General features: G+C 37.2%; 1 protein-coding gene across 2 annotated transcripts in view; it reads right to left on the bottom strand.

Annotated features, from left to right (window-relative positions):
- The window catches only part of PLXDC2 (plexin domain containing 2), a 451,801-nt gene that overhangs the window by 271,235 nt on the left and 162,289 nt on the right, over nt 1-18,277 (bottom strand). For both annotated transcript variants that reach the window (XM_041765805.1, XM_041765806.1), the window contains one exon: nt 4,633-4,844. In XM_041765805.1, coding sequence (XP_041621739.1) covers nt 4,633-4,844 — 212 coding nt within the window. The remainder of the gene's footprint in view (nt 1-4,632; nt 4,845-18,277) is intronic.

Below are 18,277 nucleotides of genomic sequence, written 5' to 3'. Positions count from 1 at the left end.
TCAAAATCAATAGCAAAATCTGCTTTGTGGCCTCTCTACAACTCAGTGTGGCCTGTTGTCTGGCCACATATGCAACACCTGAGAGGCACTGGGCTCACTCACAATTTCTGAGTCAGTCTGGATCATGGAGCTACACTTATATGATCCATAAGCACTATTAGAAAATATTCCTTTCTTCAAGTCATCCTGGTGCTTTTGAATCAAAGCAAATAAATAAATAAATAAATAAATAAATAAATAAATAAATAATAAAAATAAAAATAAAAATAAAAATAAAGGAAGAAAGAAAATCACAGTTGACGATCCTTTTCAGAAACATTTTCATTGTCCCAAGACAAGGAAAATGAAGCTCAAAATATCGCATGGGAATACAAGACAGAAACTCCATGTTTGGTTCAGTGTGTTAGGAAGGAATTTGTGACAGATTTCTAAAGCAAAGAACTGTAAGTTACTGACACTGTGACCAGGGGTCAGCTGGTGAAACTGATCTTCATGAGGATCAAGTATTTTCACCAAACGCTGCTCAGATTCTCCCCTTTCCATAAGGTGCCACTGATCCTGCAAGAGCTCTGTGCCAATGAAGAAAGGAACAGTCGGCAACAAGGTGAAGGTACGTGTGCTGCTCATCCATGCATGTGTCCTTGGTCATGGGGTTCACTGAAGCTGCTCGAACACGGCTGAATCATGAATGAGATTCAGCCTTACATAAAAGTCTTGGAAGCCCTTGTATTCCTAAAGAAATTACAAAAAGTAGCACACCAGTGAACTGCTCGTAATACCCACCAATCAGAAGAAGGCACTGTTCTTATGTGGCCAAGTGGTTACATGTCCACATGGACAGAGGAAATACAAGAACAAAGAAAGGTCTGGCATAAGTCAACATTCAGATTAACAGAGGCATTTGCCAGCTATTGAGCCCCTACTTATTCATCAGGAAATACAAACATTTTCAAACATCTTTACATCTTCATGAGAAGAATATTAAAAAAAATAAACAAAAACAAAAGAAGGCAATGACAACAACAACAAGAAACTTCAACTGGAAGAATTTTTCAGTTTTCCAGTCCTTCCATTATCTGTTCTTGTGTAGAGCCAGAAAAAATACTGTCACCAAGTTAAGAGAATAACAGCCTTTGTTTATGTCTGAATGAATTTGTGCCAAAATAGTAAATATGCTATTGTCTTTTGTTTTTGTCTTTGGTGAAAGTGGGTTATCAAGTCTAGACAATGGCAGAAGCAGAAGAGCACATGCACACAGGAATGCCATTCTGGGTGGTTGAAATCTCACTGGGATACAAATTATTTTCACAGCCACCACTATAGTCAGGACTCTGAGACAAAATAATTCTGATTCTTGACATCAACCCTGGAAGCATCTAAAGGAAAAAGCACACATAATCTTTCATGCTCATTGCTTATATTAAGCGATATAAATCAAAATGCTTATTCCTAAGAGATAAGAAAGACCTTGTCACAATGCCCGGCACAGAGTAGCCACTCTATAACGATTTGGTTCCTTTCTTCCTTATTTCTGTTTAACTCAATCAGGCAAAATATTTTCCCCAAAAGAGACACAACAATGTTCAAAAATGCCATTTCAAGGGCCAGGATAAATAAACTTTGCAGAGAAGTTTCAGATGTAGGCTTTTGTTTTCAGAACTAGAGGTAGTGCCAAAGAGTGACTTATGGGACTTTAGTCCCCAATAATCTCCACCAATCCCCAGAACCCCATCAGAACAAATAAATTCTTCAAATAAAAGTGGCCATCTTGTTATGAAATCTAACCTCAAGAGAAGTCTCCTTCCAGCCAGACTGAAACTCTGGAGTTACTCTCACATCAATATGCGGGTGTTGCCATGGTCCACAATCATTACATAAGCAAAGTATCATTTACTTATCTTTACATTAGAAGAAGCAAAATCAAGTAGAAAGAACAAATCTTGGGAGCTGGGCAGGCCTAGGTTTAAATACCAGCCCCTTTGTTCATTAATGGAAGAGCTTAGGGAAGAAATTGCCCTCATGTAGAAGTTACTGAGATTTCCCAGTGAACCTGGAGACACAAACCTCACTACGCTGACATAAGGACCAGGCAAGATGATATCCATACAGTGCCTGGCAGATCTTAGCACCAATGGGTTACCCAGCACAGAGCTCCCTGTACCATCACCATCCTTCCTCTTTCATTTAACTGATTCAAAATCACTGACATTATGTGATCTCCTCTGTTAAGGTAGAAAAAGAGAAAAACTAGCTGAATAACAAGATCATGTCTATAATAACAACTGGGATTGTACTTTGAGGATTGTTAATACATCCCTGAGCAAAGGGATTTTCTATTTTATGAATGACGAGGAAAATTCAGCATCCTGCATAGAGATCACAGTTCTAGGAATGTGTGTTCTCCCCTTTCAATCTCAGTAAGCCATCAGTTCTGGGCAGAGATGTAAACACCTCTGCTTCTGTTCATCTCCTTTCTTTATGCTGCACCCCAGCTAAAGAGTACTCAGGGAAGAATTAGGTTGCCCTCTTCAAGTTGCTATAACAACACTGTTGCCAAAATAGCAGGCACTCTGCAGGAGTCAGAATAGCCTCTTACAGATATTATAGGACTTGTGCTCCTGGCACATCCTCTGTTGCCCGTTAAGGGACCTGGCTAGGGCAGCCAGGGACCACCAGAGTCACATACTAGCTAAGGGGATGGAGAGGGGTTTTGAAAATTGTTGGGCTTCTCACATACACAGAATCCCAATGGCCTGTGCTTCAGATCTTCTGAAGATTCCTCTTACTATGCAGGAACAAAATGATGCCTTGATACTATTTGGAGAACGACGTAGTGTCTGTTTCATGGAGTTGAGTTCTTTTCCTAAATAATGAGCACTTCAGAGCAGTAAAAAAGAATCTTGCCTCGTTCTGAAAAAGTATAAACCTGTCACTTGGGAGAAAAGAGGAACTAAACCTTCAGATTGAGAAAGAATATTCAAACAGACAATGGCCAGACAGGCCAATGACAGGCCAATGACAACAGAACTCTGATCTCCAACCTCTACCAGTCCAGGGAGCCAAAACATAACCTCAGCGGCAATCAGCCCAGAATGGGCAGGACTTTCCTATATTTGGTCCCTAGGTCCAACTCAGTAAAAGCCAAATATGCTCCCCAAATTGATCACGTGAGATGCTCTGCCTCTAATTAGACCATATCCAGCTTCTCTGTGCCAACAACTTCCAAGGAGAGCATACCTGAAGATTCTTGTTTTCTAAAGATGTATTTATTTACTTGAGAGAGAGAGAGAGAGAGAGAGCGCGCACACACACACACACACACACACACACACACACGGGTGTGCACGTGCACGGTGGGGGGAGAAGCAGAGGGAGAGAATCTTTAAGCCGATTCCCCCGCTGAGCGCTGAGCTCAGAGCCTGACCAGAGGGCTGGATTTCAGGACCCTGAGATCATGACCTGAGCCAAAACCAAAAGTGAGGTGCTTATTCAACTGAGCCAACCTGGTGCCCCATCCTTCTCTCCTTTTTTTAAGTGAGAAACTTTCCCACTCCCCTGCCTGCTTTTGAGTTTCTGCCAGAGGGAAGTGATGGTAGTTGACTCTCTCTAGAGCAAACTGAATAAATGGCTTCTATTCTCATTTGGGTGGTTTTTGCTTTTTTCCATAAGATTGACCTGTTTGTTTTCGTTAGGTCTAGTAGACTAACAGGATCATGTTTTATGATTTGCAATGCTAAGGACTATGGAAATTTAAGCAATGTAATACCACCCTTGAGGCCTCTGGGCAACCCAACAGTCTGCCTAAAATGTGTCCTCAGCGAACTTCCATACTCCTCAAACCCATCTCCAACCCTCTGCCTTCCACTTCATAGCTCCAACCATAACAAAGAATTGTTTACAGTCACAGAGTGACTGACCATTCCAGTTTGCCCAGAACTGCCTGGGTTAGCACTGAAAATGCTATACCCCAGAAAAACACTCCACTACCAGTAAACTGGGATAGGAGGTCACTCCATGAGACTCTCCAAGGTGCCCTAGCATTCTAAGATTTAGCCATTGCAGGTGCAATTCACTCTGCTAGCAATCTTTCTCACTACTGACAAGATATCAACCTGGTGAACTCCTCTCAATCTGCCAAGGCCCTGCCTAAAGGCCCACTCCCAGGACAAGAGTCTTTGACAATGGCCCACCCCCATCCCAAGCAGGTCATCTCCCTCCTCCATGCCACACTACAGCTTGAATATATCCTTGTACATATCACATAGCATAGAGCTCATCTTGTTACACAGGGATTTCCTTGCAGGCAGGTGCTGTATCTTGTTCTGCTTTGAGTCTCCACACTGTCATCACCACATCTAGCCAATGTTTGTCCATTTCATGAGTAAATGAACTCATGGGTGATTAAATGGCTTAGTTACTATGTATTTACTTATTTAATATAGTTATAATCATTGATTACTGAATTACTAAATATTAACTAATTATTTATTAATGAGTTAAATTGATCCTTATAAAAAAATCATAAAGCTCTCAATTGAGCTGAAGGTAGAGACTTATACATAGATGGAAGCTGGGTGCCTCACAGAAAATAGATTCCTCAATCCATTTTAGTTACCCAGGTTATTTACCTACCTCAATCTGGGTGGTGTTGTCCTGCCCATCATCCAGTAGCAGGTCCGTGAAGCCTCTGGGCTCTGGGGAGTCTTGGCCCACGCTTGCACGGTTTGAGTCTACAGCTTTGAGAGAATCCAAGCTCCTTTTCCACTGGTGGCTGAAGGCATGTGTGTCCACTTCCACTTCCTCTTCTGTTTGTGGGAAGACCTGAGCAACTTGATATTGCCAATCTGTTTGAACAAGAAATAAAATAATGAGTTACCACTTGTTATGAGTCATACACATTGCTTAGCTAATAGAGCAGAAAAATAATTTTGCCAGTCATGAAGATAGGAAACTAACTCCTAACGATGAAATCTATTTAATTGTAATATTTTGAGTTGGTATGAACATCTCTGTGTAGAATGAAATTTTAAAACATGCCATAAGTCGTGACAATGGTTAATGTGGAGATCCAGCAGAGTCCCTAAAACAGATGTGCAGCCCTAAAGCAATGCATTTTTATTCCCTTCCCTCCTCGTCCTCCACACACATACTTCATAAACATTTTCTCGTTGTTCTCAGAAAACAAGCTACAATCCAAACAAAGGAATGAAACCTAGAGACTCTTAGCACATATGAAAATAAAAGTCAGACAGTATTAACTTGCAAGTTTATACTCATTTCACACAAGTTCTGCTGGACAGAGAAAGACAACAATGTATTCGAATGGGTTAAATAATATATGGAATGATCTTTGTGTAAATGTGCTAACCTGCCTTGTAGTTCACAAGTCAGATTTGGTTCATTGCCTACCTCATTTAATAAGTAACACCCTCAGGAGGCATCACAAATGCTCTTGTTCATTTGTGCCGTTCTCACCTTGGACTCTTGTCAGGGTGGTGAAGGATGATAGTGATTGGCACTTAGAGAAATGGACGGGAAAGCAAAGAGACCAAATCACAAAGGTATTTTAAAGCCATCTGCAGGGACTGGCCTTGCTGACCTAGCTCATCCTACTACTACAGGAGGGAAAATAAGATTTAATCATGACTCCTGGACTTTCATTTCAGTAGGTCAGCAGGGGAAGGTGTATCTCAAGTATGGGAAATTCAGTTTCTGACCAAGAACAGCCTTCTTCTACGCAACTATTACCCAGAGATATGAATTGACAGGCTTTATAACTGGCATGATACAGGTTCAAAAAGGGCTAAGAGAGCAGTGATTTAATTATAGCTGTGATGCTGCCCTCAATAGGAGAACATTCCAAGAAATGAAAATGTATTTAATGAGACTTATAATACCATTGCATCAGCTACTTAGAACTCTGATAACTAAGTTAAGGCTACCACTACTAATCGCACACAAATGGTCTACAGTATTTCCCTTTCAACTCAGAAAGGTACTAAGAATTCTTCTAGACAGAAAGGATATTCTTTGAGATATCATGGGATTAAAAGATCTCCCAGTGCTTCATGTCTTGGTGGATACAGCCCAGAGAGAAAGTACCATCATAATATTGGTCATCTAGACTATTCCATGGGTTCATAAAATAGTAGAGCTGAAAAGAACCACAAAGACAGAATTGGCCAAGAGCTCCACAAAGAGAAACCCAAGAGCCTGAAAAATGTAGTACCATGCACAATTCAGAGTTGTTGTAAGGCTGAAAAATCTCATGTATATAAAAGGTTGATCATGGTCCCCTCCACCGACCCACACATAAATATTCACTAATCATGTCTAATGAGTATTGCCATCATCACTATAGAAAATGTTTTTTTCTTAAATATTTTATTTATTTATTCATGAGAGACGCAGGGAGATAGGCGGAGATATAGGCAGAGGGAGAAACAGGCTCCCCACACAATCCCAGGACCCCGGGATCACAACCTGAGCCGAAGGCAGATGCTCAACCACTGAGCCACCCAGGTGCCCTGAAAATATTTATTTTTTTGACACTTGTGCCACTGGCCATTGAATGGTGCTGAATAAATGTCTTTTAACTGACTGATGGATAAATGAACTGTTGACAGTCTCTTTGGAGCAACAATGATTGGACCAGACAGAGTCAAGTAATGGAGGAAATACTGTATAAAGACTCAAAAGACCTGGGTGGAATTCTTTGTTAGGTTTCCTGGATAAGAGATCCAGCATAATTTACAAAACTGTGCTTTGGTTGCCCTATATTTAAATGGGAATGAAAATACCTTACTTGAGAAAGCAGCTTTTCCTGAGGATGTGTCAGGCTTTAAGACCTATGATTCTAGGCAAAGCTACATAAAGCAATTTTATTTGTTTTATTTATATATTCTGCCTCATTACCAAAAATATATGAGGCAGCTTACAACAAAAGTAAGCAATAAAGTTTTTATAATACTCAGGTAAGACCTGCTAGCCCAGCACTTAGGGTAACTTTAGAGGTGTGCGTTTGTTTTGCACTGAGGGTGGTGGCTATCTGAATACAAATAATCAGAACAACTGAAAATCTATACAAAATTTTTGTTAGAATATCAATATAGATAACATATAATGCAGTTAATAAATGGATTTATAAATGATTTTTTTAAAAAAATCATACAAAGGGAACAACTCCAAACAGAGGTTTGTCATTCCTCTAAAATGTAAATCAGGAAGTCAACCTAGAACTTCAAAGAATTAATCTTTATTAAAATCTTCAAAACAGCATTTCAAAACAACTCTTAGTTTCTTTGAAATGGTGCTATTGTTGGATATTAACTGCCTGATATTAATGTTATTATTATCTTTCCAGAGATTTTTAACATAAGACAAAATAGGTTACCTTTCCCTGATGCCTATGGGCCAGTAACATCACACTAACCCTTGTGATCCCTGCACAGGACAGGGAGAGTCAGATTAAGTAACACTGCAGGGGCTGTCTGCATAGAAAGTCTACTTTTCAACTTCTTGAGTTCCCTTTTTCATTTTTCTCCTGCCTTCTTACCCTAGAGAACAAATGAAAAAGAGCTTCAAAACTAAAGGGGTGATAAAGCCCATATTCTCCACCGTTAAATTAAACAAAGAGACCATTAGATTGAGGGGGTTCTGATACCTCAGTAGCCTATGCAAGCAAGCCAAAACCTAGGCCTACAAATGCCTCCAGGTTAAGAAATCAAAACCAAAGGATAGCCAGTCTCACACAGCCAATGAGGCTTCTCTGAATCAGATAACTGCCTAAGCCAATCAAATAGTTTTCTTGCTCTGCTTCTGCCTTTTTTTCTATACAAGTCTCTCCCCTAGCTCCTGTTCTTGGAGCACCCTTGACTGTTTCTAGCTCAGCCCTGCCAGATTGCAATCGATCTTTGCTCAGGTAAATTCCTGAAATATTTAATATGCCTCAGTTTATTTTATAACACCACTTAAGTTGAAATTTGGGATGTCTGATTAATGTGTCAAATTATTTTTGTAGTGAACATTCAAAATAACCCTTGAGCAGGATTACTGAGGAAGGTAAATTTCACAGACAGGGAGGTCTTCTGCATAAGACAAGCATACATGCTTACTTTGGCACTTAAAAAGGTAAGTCCCTAGATAGTTGTGGGGTTTTGGTGAGGATTTTTCTCCCCAATTTTTTGTAGTGTTTTATTTTTTATTTTTTCTTCTTTTTGTTCATGGTCACGTTAACAGCTATTACAGCTGTTGATTGGTTTGTCTCCATCATGGACATGCTTGCTCTTCCTAGAATTTGCTACCTTAAACTTTATAAACCTGTCTCTTGATTACTTGCTGGCTCTTATATTTACAAAGAGTAAACAGGATCTAAGGAAGGAACTGAGGAATTTTTTAATAAGAAAATTTGTGAGCTTTAGGGCTTGGCTTCTGTGATTTTTCTTTTGGTTGCTATTTTAGATCTAATTATTTTTCTCTGGTTATGTTATGAATAATAAGAAACATTCCTATATGCTCATAATTCAGTACTCCATGGTTCATCAAGACTGGAGTATGAAATTGGCTTACATTTTGATCCCATTTAAGACTGATTTTTAGACAAGATAAAACAAGTCAAGAATGAATGTTTCACAGAAATAAAGACAGAAAAATTGGCAAAACCACGGCATGGTTATCTACATTGTAAATTATTCCTATGCACTTCATGTGCTTTCAAACTCATAAAAATATTTTAAATTATTCTTTAAATCACTACTTAAACGAATTATTCAGAAACAAGCTAAAGGGATATATGTAATATAATTTTTCCCTTCCTAGCTGTAGTGAAAACAAAAGCAACAGGAGGGATCTTTGAGTAGTCTGGCTGAACAGATTGTTTGCTTTCTGTCCACTGTATGTTAATTAAACCACTGATGGAAAACTTTCAAAGATAATTTTCTCCAACATATTTTGCTGTAGTTGTTAATCACATAGCTCATGGAAATATCAAGTATATCTAAAGATTCCTGTTTGGATATGAGAGAAAGCTGAAAGATATATTTTTGTGTATAGATAATACATAAATTGTTCTTAACATATTCTTGAGACATTTTATTTGATTAAAATAGCAGATAAACTATTACTAGAGAAGGTACTTCATTACATTCCAAATAGAGCATTGTTATGAAACCCAATAGTGTCTAGTTAATCTGAGAGTAAAAGCAAAAAATTCATGTATAGCCTCATATTACCCTTGCAAACCTTCTAAGTCTCTCTTGTGCCATCATACACTGTAAAATAATTTAAAATAAAATAAAAACAAAAGGTAAGAAAACTCTGCTGGACTGGATATGTTTATTATGTTTATATTTGTGTCTTTACTGAATGAATTTACTAAAGTAGCTCACATTTAACCAGTAGCTATATGTTGAAGCCATCTTTAACTATATATCTTGTGTCTCGCATATAAATCATACACATAATACATGCCCAACCACCAAGAAGTAACTACATAATTTGAAATGCATCTTATGTAATTGGGATCTAGCTGTATAGTTTTTTTTAAAAAATAATGTTTAATTTATTTATTCATGAAAGACACACACAGAGAGAGAGAAGTAGAGACATAGATAGAGGGAGAAGCAGGCTCCTTGCAGGAAACCCGATTTGGGACTTGATCCCCGGACCCCGGGATCATGCCCTGAGCCAAAGTCAGACACTCAACTGCTAAGCCACCCAGGCATCCCTATTTGTATAGCTTCTGACAGGCGTTTTGGTCTATACAAGTGAACCAAATCACCCCTGTGAATCCTCTGCAGAAACATTAAGACTGTTCACTGCAAACAGATTTGCTGGCTAGATTCACCTGAGAATAGATTAGATGATCTGGCTGAGGTAGCCTCTTCCATATGGTTTTGCATCTCAATTTATTGAGGAAGTGAAGAAGAAATTCTATACAAATGCTTATATCCTTGCCTATGTCCAATGATGAACTAACTACACAGTGGATTTGAGGTTTTCATGGACAGCATCACCATATTAGACAAGTACCAGAAGAGAAAGCATACTGATATTCTGTTGAGAGATATTAAAGTGTTCCAGTAGGCCCTAGGCATCACAGTCTTTGTAAACTTCCTGCATGATTTTTTGAGCCCCCTTGGTTGAGAACCACTATTCATGCTCTAGTCCCAACACACATGCCTTGGGGCTTGTTCTCATCATCTCTTGTCTCCTATCTGGTCTTACTGTCTTCAAACTCTTCCTTCTCCAATCTCTCCTCCATCTGCTACAAGAGACACCTTTCAGTTATTTGCTTCTCTCTTCTGATTAAACTACTAATGGCTTTTTAGCATACACATCCTTTACCACCTAGAAACACTCCATACTCTCGTTACAACTACTCTTCCCTCTCTTTACACTCCTGCCCTAATCATACCCTATAGTACCATCACATATAATTTCTCAATTATTTCTTTACTTGCAATGAGTAGCGTTACCTTTGCATGGAGGAATACTTTTTCACCCCACGCTTCAGGAAATCTCACAATTTCTTAAAGATCCAACTCAAATAGTCTCTTGTTAAATGAAGCTTCTCTTGACTCCTTGATTCCTCCAGGGCAGAGTCTAGTTGAGGTTTCTATTATAACACAATTCTTCTTTTTACCTGACTCTTGAAACACTTTTCTGCCTATCCCCACTTGAATGTATGATTTTATCAGAAAAGAGTTAACTCAGAAGGCCTAAGACAGCTATCCTTAGAAAATGCCTTAGAAGTTTGGCCCTTGGCTAAGTATCTAGAAACAAGATTTAGGGAGGGTTCCCGCTATTCTCTAACAGATAAGAATGGCTTACTATGGCTAAACTGTTCGGCAAACACTATGGTTTATCCTGAACACCTGCCTTTCTTCTGGGAGTCTGGACTCTTGGTACACGCTAAACAGAAGATGGTTATATGAACAGTTTCCAGTAAAAACACTGGGCATGGAGTTTTTAATGAACTTCCTTCATTGATAATATTTTACATGCATCATTATGGTTTGTTGCTGGAAAAATTCAATGTGTCATGTGTGCTCCTGCTGGAGAGTGCTCTTGGAAACTTTCCCTAGTTTCCCCCAGACACTGCCCCAAGTGTCTATCCCCTTTGCAGAATTTTGTTTGTATCTTTTTGCTGTAATAAATCATAGCCATGACCACAACTCTATGCTGAGTCACATGAAACCTCCTAGCGTATCACCAAATGTTGGGATGGCCTAGGAAGACTCCTAACACACAGATGTTTCAGATCAGAGACTCTATCTTATTTACATGTTTTGTCTCATCATTATAAGCATGGGCATTGACATATAGTAAGTATCTAAAATCTTCGGAATAACAAGTGAATGAATAAGTAAATGAATGATTGACCAAGTTGCTGCTTACCTGAGACAATGTATTAAAAGATTATGTGTGTAATCTTTTATCTAACTTAAGATTTTAACCACCTTTCTGAGTAGCCAGATAAAAGGGTGGAAGAAGGAGAAAATTACAGAAAACAAATCTACAACAGCTTTTATTTCTCTGACATGAGTTTGACTCAAAAATAGCTCACTGGCCAGTTGGGTGATGTTCAGTAACACTTATGGTTACAGTTTATCATCTCGTTTCTTTTTGGTTAATGAACTCCGTAAGAAATTCAACAAATGTCTTTGAAGAATCAAGGCATGACACAGAGAAATTAAAAGTTATGATATAGATGAAACAACAACAACTTTAATGTTGAAATAGGTAGAGAATTACTCTAGAATTTTGAAGTATTGATAGTTTTCTAATTTTACCATTAAATAAAATAATAAAACTTTAAAATTCTATACACAAAAATGGAATCCTATGGAAAGCATTCTTGGCTTTACAAAAATTTATCAATGAGATTTAAGGCACATTTAAGATAGTGCTACATATTTCCTAAAGTATTAACAATAAGTACAAAGAATAAAACTTTGTTAACAGTTTAAGAGAGGTATTTATGCATGGCTTCTAATTTCGAATTAATAATAATACTGGGACGCCCGGGTGACTCCGCGGTTGAGTGTCTGCCTTTGGCTCCCGCAGTCCCAGGATCCAGCCCCACATCGGGCTCCCTGCAGGGAGTCTGTTTCTCCCTCTGCCTATGTCTCTGCCTCTCTCTGTGTGTCTCTCATGAATAAATAAATAAAATCTTTAAAAAAATAATAGTAATATTGATAATAATAACTAACCTTAATTTAGGGTTAGTTAAATACAATGCACTGTTCTAAACATCTGCACACATTGATGTATTTGTCATGTACTGTTATTAATCTATCTTACCTAAGAGAAAATTGATGCATATGTGGTAACTGATAGGCTAGGAAAGTAACCAGAGCTGGATCCAGAGGCTTGGTCTTAATCATCTATTTGGCCATTGATTAATCTTTTGGGGGGTCAATTTAGCTATCTGTGACCAATGTTGGCAACATGACACAAAGAAACAAACTAAGTGAAAAAAATAAATTAGATAAAATGTGCTATTGAAAACAGCAAAAATCTGGAAAAAATCTAGCATGTGAAAGCAAAGAAAGAATATAATATCTCATCAGGTTGACTGTCGATGGAAGGAAATTAAACATTGCTAGTGTAAAAACAGAGAAGATAGTAGGAGCACATTAATATTGATTATACTTTTATTATAACTTGAAAGGATGGGAAGTACTTGAAAATAAACGATAGATTTTTTTGTTAATTGAGGATTTTCCAATTAAATGCCTAGCAGAAATTTAAAAGAAAAATTAAATTCCTTCAAGTAGATTTCACACGTGTTTTACTGGGAAGATAACCTCCTGTTTCATAATAAAAAAGATGATTATCAAAGAACTCAGGCCATCTGCTGATTTTTCAGATAAATCTGTCAGATTTAGAGAATAAACTCATTTCCATAGGAACCATAATCTACAAATGATCTATAAACAGAAAAAATAGCATTTAATTAAATCTGAGAATCTATCTTTTAATAAGGTCTTTGAGATCTTCTCTAGAAAACACTGCATCATAAGCCGAGAAACCAAATGGAAATTTTAGGTATGTGACCTCTTGTATCTATAAAATGAAAGGGAGCAGTTTTGTAGCTCTTTATGACCCCTCTTGCCTATAAAAGTCGATCATCTACTCACTGGCTAAATATCTTGTCAACATATTTTGGACTATTTTGAGTCCAATATTAAATAGAATTATTTTCAGGTTTACTATTTAATTTGTGAAAATTCACATATTATGGGACTTGAGTGTGCTATGGAGACACTATGTGCTATTGTCCATAGCACAATAAAAAAGTAAAACTATTTGGTAAAAATACCTTAATACTTCTATTTATCATTAGCTATCCTAAACTACCCTTGCTGCCTATATTCAGAATGCCTGATTTTTAAAAAGATATTATTTAAATTCAATTTAGTTAACATATAGCGTTATATTGGTTTCAGGAGTAGAATTTTGTGATTAATCACTTACATATAACACCCAGGGCTCCCAAATGGCCTGTTTTAAAATAAGGTCTCTGTCCTAAAAGCTAAGCCTGAATGCATGAAAAGTGTAACTCTGCCTGCCAAGGGAGGTGGAAAATTCTGTAAACAAGGACTAGTCATGGCCAATAGCTTCTCTAAAGAAAAAAAAAAAAATGTTGAGTCTTTTGAGCCAGACCATGCCAGATGGAATCAATTGGTTTAATGGTGCCCAGTGTCAAACATAATGTCCAAATGCCTAGGGCCCAAATCACTGAGGGTCTTATATTAAATTATGGCTGCCAGATGTCTAATATACTCAATCTCACCACATATTGTCATCAGACCATACTCAGTTTGTGGGGTCAGAATCCATAATGGCCCAATGTTGAGCCCAGGCTGACTTAGCCGGTGATCACAGATGACAGCCAATGTATGCTTTTATATCAGATTGTTTTATAAATTTTATCTGATTTAAATCAAGCCATACCATTATCAGAATGGTCCCAAATTTCTATAGGTTAAATGCCCACTAGAGATTTGTGTGGACTTGAACAAGTGGTCAATAACACCTGCAATTTCCTCATCACAAAATTATCTTTATTGTTTATGTTTTTTAAAGTTATACCCCTGAGATTATAAATATAAGGTTATTCAGGGCCTGCATTTTTATTAAAAAATGACTTTAGTTAATGTAAAGTATTCCATATTCTAAGACTGAAATCAAGCAGTACTTTTCTGAAGTTTGATTACAAAGTTCAACCCGAACAAATCAATAGTTTAACTGCACCTCCATTCCCTACTTGTCCCCAAATAATGTGCAATGCTTTCCATCTACTCCAACAGTTAAGGAATAAACACCTAGATCAATCGTAAGGTCTGTTCCCATTAGGACAAGCCAGATAGGGATCCCTGGGTGGCACAGCGGTTTGGCGCCTGCCTTTGGCCCAGGGCGCGATCCTGGAGACCCGGGATCGAATCCCACATCGGGCTCCCGGTGCATGGAGCCTGCTTCTCCCTCTGCCTGTGTCTCTGCCTCTCTCTCTCTCTGTGACTATCATAAATAAATAAAAATAAATAAAAAAATTTAAAAAAAGGACAAGCCAGATATCAGTTGTTAAATGTTGAATACCATTCCTAGATAAGAGTGAAAAATACAACCACAAAATCTATACTTTTGAGCTCCCTGCTTTGTGATAAGTTGAAAATACAGGGTAAACAAAATACAGTCTCTTAATATATTCAACTTTGAGACTCAGTCATTACACAAAACACACAAACATAATAGAAAGTCGTTTAAGAATGCCAGGCAGAAAAACAAAAAGTTCCATTTTAGTTTTATACAAATTTAAAAGACCAGCAGAAAAAAATATCAATAGCACATATCAAGATTAACACAATGTCCACTTCTAATTCAATATTTTGATCAACAAAATGGCAGTCATGTATGGTTTATTTGTTTTTCTTTTTAAGATTTTATTTATTTGAGAGCGAGAGAGAGAGCATGAGAGAGAGTACAAATGGTGGAGAGAGGGAGAGGGAAAAGCAGACTCCTGGCTGAGCAGAGAGCCCAATGTGGGACTTGATCCCAGGACACTGAGATCATGACTTGAGCTGATGGCAAATACTTAGCTGACTGAGCCACCTCATGCACCCCATTTGGTTTACTTGAATATATATAAGTATGTCTAACCTAATAAATTTTTAAAGATCTGTCTTCAAAAAAAAGACATGTCATAAATAGATAACTCAAAACAAAGTAAATATAAATACTGATTATGTTAAAATATTTAACATTATAAAAATAAAAAACATAATTCTTTCATATACTAAGTTCACAAAGATTTTTTTTGTTTTATTTTTAAGTTCACAAAGATTTATTCTAAAACTGTACTCGTTAGTGTTTGATAGAGATTTTTTTTGAAGCAAGAATTTTATTTTTTCATATTGGTAGCTAGATTCTAATTTTAATAAACATTTCATATTGGCAAATTTACAATCTGCAGCATAACTCAGATTTGATACTGTGGAAATATTTTGATATGCACAAAAAGACTTAATGTATAAGTATAAAACCTATATATAATATGATTTGAACTAGGTAAAAGAAGAAATATATACATATATACAAATTCAGAAGAGCAAAAAAGAAAAAGAAATACATTATAGTATTATCAGTGCTTCTTTCTGTGTTATACAGGATGGAAGCATCTAGGGTTTTGATTTGTTCTCATAGCATATCTTTATTTTATACATTTTCTATAAGCTTCACTTCTTTCTTTTCTAAAGATTTTTTCACTTATTTTGAGAGAGAGAGAGTGAGAGAGCATGTGTGTGTGCTCAAGTGGGGGGAGGGGTATAGAGGAGGAAGAGGAAGAGAATCTCAAGCTGACTGCCTGCTGAGCACAGAGCCCAAAACTGGTCTCAATTTCACAATGCTGAGACCAGATTAGATTCTGAGTTGAAATCAAGAGTCAGACCCTTAACTTGCAGAGCCATCCAGGCACCCCTACAATGTTTTAACTCTATACTGAGGGGGGTGAAAAACCTAAATCTCTACTTTCTGAAGGTCAAATCCAAATATTCTGACTCAGTGAAATCTTTCATCACTACCACCATACAATTTTCCTACGGAGAGTTAATTTAAAGTGATCTCATAGAACTGTACTCAAACCTATTGCTGTGTTTTTCTTGTAAATATTGATTTAATGCCATTTCTCTACAAATGACTATGAGCTTGTCCAGGAGAGTTTGTGCTCCTTTCTGTTACTGTAATAAATGTTCACTAAAGCTGCTCAGGCTATCCAGTCTGTTTGTTCCCCTGGGATATATATCATGACATGGTTGGGGTGGTGACCTGGTGTTTTCTATCATGACAGCTATTGCTTACGATAATCTCACTTCTGTGCTTAAATTCTTATCTTGAATACTTAAGTATGTCGGGTTATATCTTGAGAAAACTGGAAGCATCCCTGCCAATTTCTGTGCAATTTCTAATACTTTTCTAACCTCTTTGTCTATATAAGAACTTCATCAAATAAACAATCAGTGTTGCAATACTGTAACTCCAAAATCCTTTAAAATGTTCAGATAGAGGGGCACCTGGGTGGCTCAGGGGTTGAGCACATCTGCCTTTGGCTGAGGGTGTGATCCTGAGGTCCTGGGATGGAGCCCCGCATCAGGCTCCCCACAGGGAGCCTGCTTCTCCCTCTGCCTGTGTCTCTGCCTCTCTCTCTGTTTCTCTCACAAACAAATAAATAAAATCTTTTTTAAAAAAGTGTTCAGATAGATTAATAGAGTAGAGAAAAAAATTTCCCATTATTTTATTTCTCACATTTGATTCATATATTTATTGAAATATATGAATCATATATACTTCCTTATAACCACAAAGCAATGGGCAAAACTACTTAGCTTTGCTATCTCCAAATAACTTTGCAAAAAAATTCTTTCAAAAAAAGTCACAGGAAAAATATTTATGCTTCTGAATATCAAAGGCATTGTGAAGCAAGGATTCATAAAAATTAGTTACAGCAGAAAGCATATAATTCTTCAAACAAAACTGACACTTTGTTATTTTTAGTTAAATATGGAATACCTTATGTACAGAGATGTATTTCCTTCATTAAGTAGTTTTTGAGTATTTACTTGCATAATTCATCCACTTACTCAGGTTCCCTTATGATTAAATCAAACTAGTATTAGGGGTGAAATATCTTGACATAGAAAAAAATATATATCTTTACATAAATTTACAGTTTTTAGTTACAAAAAAAAAATGTTCTAAACAACCTCTATCATAAGAATGGGAAACTTTAAGCCAAAAATTGAGAAAATGATGGGAAATAGAAAGTTTGAACATTAGCATAAATTTAGTTAAAAACTTTTGGTCTTGGGATGCCTGGGTGGGTCAGCGGTTAAGCATCTGCTTTTGGCTCAGGGCATAATCCTGGAGTCCTGGGATCAAGTCCCACATCGGGCTCCCTGCATGGAACCTTCTTTTCCCTCTGCCTATGTCTCTGCCTTTCTCTCTATGTCTCTCATGAATAAATAAATAAAAATCTTTTAAAAAAAGAACTTTTGGTCTTTAGGGACATCTTGGTGGCTCAGTGGTGGAGCATCTGTCTGTCTTCAGCTCAGGTCGTGATCCCAGGGTCCTGGGATCCAGTTCTCCATAGGGCTCCTTGTGAGGAGTCTGCCTCTCTCTGCCTATGTCTCTGCCTCTCTCTCTCTGTGTCTCTCATGAATAAATAAATCTTAAAAAAGAAAAAAAGAACCTTTGGTCTTTCACAAACTGTACCCTACTTCTAATACTATTATTTTACTCTACTGAATTTGACAAGATGTTTTCACTTTATTTTTGGAAAAAAAAAAAAAAAAAAGGACATACCTAAATTGGAATACCAACTGCCAGTCATTCAAATGGCAGTTTTAAAATAAAGTTCTCAAGAATTTCTGAAATGTTACAAATGTCTGGATTTAGTCATTACTTTCCTAAATAACATTCCCTAATTAAATTGTGTGATTGCATATATTTATGCTGATTATGCAATTGAACTAACATTGTAAATAAACCACAATCAACAAAATTACATTAGAAAGGAGAGTAAGACAGTGAAAACTGTACTAAAATTAGATTTAAATTTCTGTGCTATATTCCTAAAATATACAAACCACAGTTGAGGATTAAGCTACCAAAGCGAGACAGAATCAACAAGTAAACTTTCAGTCCCCTAGATACGCAGCACTCTTGAGCCTTTTAGGATCCAATTGCTTCCCTCCCCTTCTTCTCTGGAATTTACCTTTTC

The sequence above is a fragment of the Vulpes lagopus genome, chromosome 8 (assembly GCF_018345385.1).
Source record: "Vulpes lagopus strain Blue_001 chromosome 8, ASM1834538v1, whole genome shotgun sequence".
Classification (NCBI taxonomy): domain Eukaryota; kingdom Metazoa; phylum Chordata; class Mammalia; order Carnivora; family Canidae; genus Vulpes; species Vulpes lagopus.
The sequence above is the reverse complement of the archived record's forward strand: the minus strand, read 5'-3'. Positions and strand labels throughout refer to the sequence as shown.